Source organism: Humulus lupulus, chromosome 4, assembly GCF_963169125.1.
Source record: "Humulus lupulus chromosome 4, drHumLupu1.1, whole genome shotgun sequence".
Lineage (NCBI taxonomy): Eukaryota > Viridiplantae > Streptophyta > Magnoliopsida > Rosales > Cannabaceae > Humulus > Humulus lupulus.
The window spans coordinates 59,054,076-59,062,306 of NC_084796.1; the positions used below are offsets into that span (position 1 = coordinate 59,054,076).

Below are 8,231 nucleotides of genomic sequence, written 5' to 3' on the forward strand. Positions count from 1 at the left end.
ATGATCAATGAAAGGAAGAGGGAAATGATCCTTCCTAGTGGCCTTGTTTAGCTTACTGTAGTCCATGCAAATCCTCCATCCAGTCACAGTTCTAGTAGGAATCAACTCATTGTCTTCATTCTTCACCACTGTGATCCCACCCTTCTTAGGTACACACTGTATAGAACTCACCCATGAACAATGAGAAATAGGATAAATAATGCCAGCATCCAACCACTTGATGATTTCTTTCTTTACTACTTCCTTCATGATAGGATTTAGTCTTCTTTGCCCCTCAATAGAACCTTTTTCACTGTCTTCAAGCAAGATCTTATGCATACACAAAGAAGGACTAATACCTCAAATGTCTGCAATAGTCCACCCAATGGCCTTTTTGAACTTTCTCAACACTTTGAGCAACTTTTCTTCTTTATCATGACTCAACTGCGCTGAGATAATGACAGGTAAAGTGGATGATGGACCCAAGTAGGCATATCGCAAATGTGATGGCAAGACTTTCAACTCCAACTCAGGTTCCTCTTCAATGGATGGTTTAGGAGCTTTGAACTCCCTAGATGACAACTCCAATGAATCAAACTGGCCTCTTGTTCTTAACCCTTGAGAATTAGCCTCCAACCACGCTAAGTACTCTTCCTCATCTTCATCATTGTGTGAATAAAAAAATATAACCTCTCTAATGGATCATCAATGTTACTAGTCTCAAACTCCCTTGATGCCAAAGAATCTACCACTGAAACAGTAGAACACTCTTCAATCTCATATGGAAATCTCATAGCCTTGAAAACATTGAAAGTCACCTGCTCATCTTGAACCCTCATAGTCAGCTCCCCCTTTTGCACGTCAATCAAAGTTCTACCAGTAGTTAGAAAAGGCCTCCCTAGAATGATTGGTATCTCCCTGTCTGCCTCATAGTCCAACACAATGAAATCAGCTGGAAAAATGAACTTATCAACTTTTACCAAGACATCCTCAATCTTCCCATCTGGATAAGTAAGAGATCTATCTGCAAGTTATAGAGTCACTGTGGTAGGTCGGACTTCACCAATCCCCAATTGTCTATACACAGACATAGACATCAAATTTATATTGGCACCCAAGTCACATAATGCCATGCCACAATAAGAATTACCAATGGTGCATGGAATGACGAAACTCCCAGGATCTTTCATCTTCGGTGGCAGCTTGTTTTGCAAGAATGAGCTACATTCCTTGGTAAGAGCCACTGTCTCAAATTCTCCTAACCTTCTCTTCCTTGTAAGAACATCTTTCATGAATTTCACATAGTTAGACATTTGCTCAAGTGCCTTTTCAAGTGGGATGTTGATATGCAACTGCTTCAACATATCTAGAAATTTCTTGAATTGCGAATCCAACTTTTTCTTCTGAAAACGTTGGGGAAATGGAGGTGGCTGCTTTGAAATTGAGCTGCCTGGGTGCTGATGCTGTGGCATTCCTACAGCATTCTGGACAGAGGCAGATTTTTGTACACTAGGAATTTCAACATCTTTTTGAACTTCCTCATTTATTTGAATTGAAGAGGGCTCACCCTCATGCCCAGAATTCTTCTTGGAATTCTCCAACTCTTTCCCACTCCTCAAAGTGATGACTTTACAATGTTCCTTGCCCCCATTTCTTGGATTCTCGGTTCACTTGGTAACGAACCATGGGGTCTATTTCTAAGCTCATTAGCTAGTTGCCCAACTTGGTTTTCTAAGTTTCTCAATGATGCAGCTTGGCTTTGGATCATGGCTTCATTCTTCACTATATATTCCGTCAACATGTTCTCAAGAGAGCTAGATTGCATTGCTTGTTGTTGTGGCCTTTGTTGTGGTGCTTGTGGAGGATAACCCGGTGGGAAATTTGGTCTTGGAGGCATAGAAGAATTGCTAGGGCCAGCCCCTTGATTACTCCACGAGAAGTTGGGATGTTGCCTCCATGATGGGTTGTAGGAATTAGAATTAAGGGTCATTCCTATTTTGATTCCCCATGTAACACACAATTGCTAGATTGGAAGGACAGTTGTCAAAAGTATGACCTTCACCACAATACACACAAGAAATGTTCTTCATTTGCCCAAATTGTGTCCCCATAGGCTGCCCCATTGATTGATTCATCCCCATATTCATTGTCTTGAGCATATTAGAAATAGAGGATACTTGGGCTGCCAAAGAAGTGATGGCATCTACATCATGAATACCCGCCACCTTTCTACTTGTAGACAATCTAGAAGTGGGCCACTGATAGTTGTTGTTGGATATCCTCTCAAGTGTTTCATATGCCTCATTATAGGACTAAGCAAGAAGAGCCCCATTCGCTGAAGTATCAACCACCATTCTAGTATGGGCATTTAGACCATTATAAAATGTCTCCATCTGGATGCAATGAGGAATGCCATGATGAGGGCATTCGTGCAACAACTCCTTAAACCGCTCCCATGCCTCATATAAAGATTCTTCATCATGTTGTTGAAATGAAGTAATCTCATTGCGGAGCTTAGCATTCTTAGTGGGAGGGAAATACTTCATCAAAAACCGCTCAGTCAACTCTTGCCAAGTAGTCATAGAATCAGATGGCAAATAGTTCAACCAAGCTCTAGCTCTGTCTCTCAAGGAGTATGGGAACAACTTCAGTCTCAAGGCATCTTCTGTAACTCTGAGCAGCTTTAATGAATCACTCACTTCAATGAACAATCGAAGATGAAGGTGAGGATCTTTTGTTGGCATCCCACTGAACTGACCCACAGTTTGAAGCATCTGGAACATGATTGGCTTCAATTCAAATTGTGCGGCTTGAATTTCTGATCTAACGATGCCCTGATTGAGCTCATTGAAGAGGGGGAAAGCATACTGCCTGATAGCATGATCTCTGTCATCAGCCACAATCACTGCATTTTGCCCATTATTGGCAGCTATCCCCCCTTGAACTAGTCTCTTCTGAGCTACTCTCTCTTGAGCAACTCCTGCTTGATTTGCTGCCCTTTGAGCGATTCCCTGTTGAGCTCCTTGCTCAGCATCCATCATCACTACTCCCCTTGTTGATTTTTGTATCTTTCGCCTTCTTCTAAATGTACGCTCGATTTCTGGATCAATGGGAAGTAGTTTAGGGTTTTGATTCTCGTTCATACACCGTGTAAACCTGAAATTGCATGAGAATCACCCAAGTTAGCACAAAAACAATTTAAACCAAATTGCAATATACTTAATTTCACAATAAATGACTTTAAACAGTCCCCGGCAACGGCGCCAAAAACTTGTTGCATAAATTTAAGCTAAGTGCAAGTGTACACTGTCAAAAACAAGTAATATAGAAACAAGTACTAGATATCGTATCCACAAGGACTGTTCTTTAAGTTTTTATTTGTGAAACTAAGTTTTAACAAAATGATTTAAAGGCACTAAGATTAATTAAAATGATTGTGTTCTAAAAACTAATTAATTAAATGCATAAAAATAAAAGAAACAACTCAGGAAACTTGATTCAAGGAGTACAAATGGTATAACGACAACTAAGATAATTATCCCCCTAATATGCAATTCTGACACTGATGCTGGACTGATGCTACAGCAACTGGAAGTTTATTAGCCCAGAATTTTAGTTAATTTTCATAGGCTTTCGTCAAAGAACTTTGACTCTAATCTTTTAAATAAATCACATATGTCTATGCTAATTCAATTTCAAATATTTAATTTAAGCATCAATTCCATAAGGCTATGCATGGTAATAATATATGTCTATATCACTACAATCTTGAATTCAAAGAGTTCAAGCATGCACCATTCAAATTATGTGTCCATTAATTTCAACCTTTTCAGAATTAAAAAATAACCCAATTACCTACTAAAGGTGATCAATCAATAGCAAGCATTAAACATGATAAATATTTGAATGAATAAACATCAAGTTGCATAAACATCAATATAAAAGTGTCAATACAATCACATATTAGGATTCTAATTATTCTAGCTATTTAGAGTTTAGCTCATACTCATAATCTCAAAAATACCGAAATAAATACAATCCATAATCTGAAAATTTAAATAATAAACTAAAAGGAAATAGAAATAAAGTTAAGAATTCAAGCCAAAGTGATGTCTCAAGTGGCTTTGCCCTCTTGCTTTTCCCTCTTTTCTCCTTCCTCTCTCCTCTTCCTTCACATTAATGGCTGCCAAAAATGGTTATATTGATTTCACCAGGCGGCTGGGTGTGTTCTTCTTTGCCTGGTCGTATATCCCTCTTAGAAAAGAAAACTATCAATACATTTAGGTCATCCCCTCCTTGGGTCACGTGGGTCTCTTTGCTTTATCTCTTTTTTTTTGTCTTCTTTGCCACAAACAGACCAAGTACAATAAAAGCCCAAATATCCTTGTATCAATTATTTTCAGACCAAATAAGATAATTACAACAAAATGAGTTAAAGACCATAAATTTGAAACTTCACACGTGGACCCTCAAAATAGAGCATTTACCAGGATGCGATGCTGCAGCAATGCCACATCATTCCTCAAATTCTGATTCCACTTCACACTTCAATTTTTTTCTCAAATTGCTCCAAACTCAAAGACCACCTATCAACATAATGAACCAACATATTTTTAGAGATTTTCCCAGCATTACTATACTATTTAATATTATCCTACTTTAATTAATATTTAATGAAAACACAATAAAACTACTACAAAACATCACAAATCACTCTTCCTTGATAAAAAAAATATAAGTTTAAAAGCATAAAAATAACTCTAATTCTTAGAGTTATCAAATACCAATTAGGCCCATATGGCCCAAGAGATGCCAATGCTCCACCTCACGACACGTTTCACACACAAATGTCAATTCCTTTCTCTACGCTTGGGCCCTTCTTAATGAGCTCCCCTCTCCACTCTCTTTCTCTTGCATGTGTAGTGCACACATGCGCCTAGTGAAAGAGTGCATTGCACTCCCTCACGCGACTAGGCTTCAAATGAAAACAATGAAAAGGCCCTTATGTTAATGCCCACTAATCTTCCAAACACTATTATTTTCCCCCAAGTATAACTCATACTCCAATATCCCTGGTAATTCACCAAATTACTAAAATACCCCTAGGCTCATCCCAAGTCGGGTATAAATCCCCAATGTGACTTTTCCGCCAAATTGCTCACTAGGATTGTCTTGTGCACACATCTCAAATATATCCACATAATAATGTGGTCCTACTCACAAAACACATATATTTACAGATATACCCTCAGCGGGTCAAAATTACGAAAATAACTTTTTTGAAAGAAATAGGCCTATAAGCACATTTAATACACTTAACACATGCATAAGTAGTCATATCATAATATAACTTATAAAATTTACATATATAATTATGATTAAATCATACTAACACATAGACATCCAATTATTTCCTCGTGACATACTAATCAAGGCACTAAGCCTTATTAATGAATTTGGGACGTTACATTTGTTGTGGGCGTTCAACATATAAGTTATATTGTATGATACCTTTGTGGAAAAAAAAAAGATGTTAAATTGAGTTCTTTAGCATTGTCAGCTCTTACCAATTTGATGTTTTTTGAAAATTGAGTATTGATCAAATTTATGAACTATGGAATAGTTGTTGGGCTTCAGCTTTTGATTTCAGCATGTATACCCAAGTAAATCTTGTTGCATCATCCACAATGGTGAGAAAATATGTGTATCCTTCAATGCTTAAGATATGAAATGGTCCTCATATGTCTAAATGTATTAAAGCAAAAGGATTAGTAGCAAAATTATTGTTAGAAATAAAAGGTAATCTCTTTTGTTTTGCATAATGACAAATTAAACAAGGAATAGAAGAATTGATAGAATCTGAAGAAAAAAAAAGAAGTAACTTTTTATTGATATTTGAAGTAACTAACATGGATGGGTGGCCAAGGCGTGAGTGTCATTGGTCCACAATATTACAGTTGCTACATGAAACAAGTTGTGAAGTAGTAGAACAAACTTTTGTCAAAATGTAGAGATTGTGAAGCTTCTTAGCAGTCCTAATCGTTATGTGCTGAGTAGGATCTTGTATTAAACATTCATTGGAGTTAAAACAAAAGTGTTAGAAGTATTTTTCAGTAGTTAAGGGATTGACAAAATAAATTGAAAATGTTGAACATAGAGAACATTGTATAAAGATATATGTTCATTGATATGCACGGTTCCAGATTTGTCAATTGGTATTTTGTGACCATTAGGAAAGTTAAGGTGAGTCATAAGAAGTTGATGATCAAAACAAGCAAAGTTATTTGTTGACGCCGTTTTTCGTCAACAGTGAAAGAAGAGCACGTAAACAATAACTAGTAATGGCCAATAAAAATATGATAATACAAAACACGATTTTTTACGTGGTTCAGCAGTTAAATCTGCCTAGTCCACGAGTCTTTTTTATTAAGCTCAAGATGATCTCTGAAAATTCTTCAAGGATGAATTCTTCAGAGTTTTCTCTCAAGATTCAGAAATTCGGTCCTTTACAATGGTGCATGACCTCTCTATTTATAAAGAAGATTGCAGAATACTATCCCACATATTTTGGGTAGTTACTCTTTTTGTGCAAATAAATCAAATGGCTTTAAATGCCTGTAATCCGATATAAAAGAAAACGTCCCCTGAAGACTAGGGGGCGTATAACTAATCAAATAATATCCCATGATTTTAGGGGATTTACAGTAATAAATGTAGACCACGTCTCTTATGGACAACACTTGTAGATGTTCAGGATTGTTATCATATATCTCCAAGGCCTTATTCTCCCAGGTTTCTCATCAACGTTCGAGCTAATGACATCTCCCGAGGTCACATGGCTTTCGAGATCGTTCGCGCGTCAGGTTCGGAACCCCTGATCCGCGGTCATCCCTGAGGGTAGATGCATCTCGGGAGCTCCCCTTCGAGATCGTGTGGATTTCAAGGCTACCATAATCGAAGTCGTCTCAGCTTTGCAGGCTCGATGTCTAGTCTTGAAACATACTTCAGACTTTACGAGTTCATTCGCTGCGAATCTAGCTTTCTAGGTCACATTTATCATGGCTCGAAATCTGGGTATAACATCTTGCCCCCTCAAAAGTATTTGTTCGAATCCTAAGAGAAGGAAACTTTTGAACTACTTTCTTCTGGAACAGTACCGTCACACACTTAAGAATGGACACGCGTCGGTTGGATTTTGCTCATTTATGGTACTTGAGTACCTTGGAAACCTGCCCACGATCATTCGTCTGCCACCTTTTTGGTACCATCATGTCATTGACCCCTGACCGTTGGATTTCATGAGGATTCTGGCCAATGGCCCAGATTAATCCTTTTTATCACTTTTCTCCCTTTATATATTCAAGGTCTTCTCCTTCCTCTTATTTTACACGCATCAGAAACAAAAAAGGGAAGGGACGAAACCAGAGGCCATCCCAGAGAACCTCTTTCTCGTGCATGTTCTCTCAGCCGAAAAAACAAAGGACCTCCGGTTTGTTCGAGTCCGTGAGCTCATATTTGCAGCCTCTCCTTCAGTCAGCAATTTCTCTGCAATCGCCATTATTGTGTAAGTGTCCAATCTTTGTTTTCCCTTATCCCAGTTTTTGTTCATATTGTTCTTGTTATTTCTGTGAATGTACTAGTTTATTTTCTTAGTACAATACATTAGGGAATTTTTGTTCGATAGGCTCTTATGTTTTAAGTTTCCATACTGGGTTTACATCACTGGTTCATACCCAGTTTTGATGTTTGAGCAAGATTTCTGTTTTCTGGGTTTTAAAATTTTAAAAGACGTTTCTTGTACACCAAGATATCGAGTATAAAACCTTGGCTTTGACAAATGCACGATACCCAAGGTTACCTTTTCTGGTTATCCGCCACTCTCATTCCCCTGATTTTTGAGATTCTAAAAAAAAATTGTCTACTCTCCTCCCTTTCTTGTGGAACGCACGTTCTGACTCTTTAAGAAGGGTCTTAGTATCGAGCTTGTTTTGTTCCTAAACTCCGAGCTCGTCCTATCGAGCTCGTATTTTTGCATGCATGGCCCTCACCATTTTTTCTTTCTCGCTAGATGTCACAGAATCTGGAAAGACGGCGGGGGTCGTTGCTGGCAATCCCTTACTCGCCCAAAACCCCGAGCCCGGAATCGTTGTTTGCTCGAAATCAACGTCGAATTCGTGAGTACGAGCTTGCACGTGAGCAGGAGGATATTCGAGCTCATTATCGCCGCCAAATAGACGAGGTCAAAGAGAAGA

The 8,231-nt window shown here is 38.2% G+C and overlaps 1 protein-coding gene and 1 non-coding gene across 2 annotated transcripts; one reads left to right on the forward strand and one right to left on the reverse strand.

The window, feature by feature from the left end:
• Positions 1–339: 339 nt before the first annotated feature.
• Positions 340–1,969, reverse strand: LOC133832214 (uncharacterized). The gene is made up of 4 exons (XM_062262588.1): positions 1,613–1,969; positions 1,130–1,463; positions 670–982; positions 340–550 (listed from the first exon to the last, which is right to left on the reverse strand). The coding sequence occupies exons 1-4, from the start codon at positions 1,967–1,969 to the stop codon at positions 340–342; spliced, it is 1,215 nt and encodes a 404-aa protein (XP_062118572.1).
• A 419-nt stretch (positions 1,970–2,388) lies between these two features.
• LOC133833343 (small nucleolar RNA R71) lies at positions 2,389–2,495 on the forward strand. The gene has a single exon (XR_009892725.1). It is a non-coding gene; the product is annotated as a small nucleolar RNA R71 (small nucleolar RNA).
• The last annotated feature ends 5,736 nt before the right edge of the window (positions 2,496–8,231 follow it).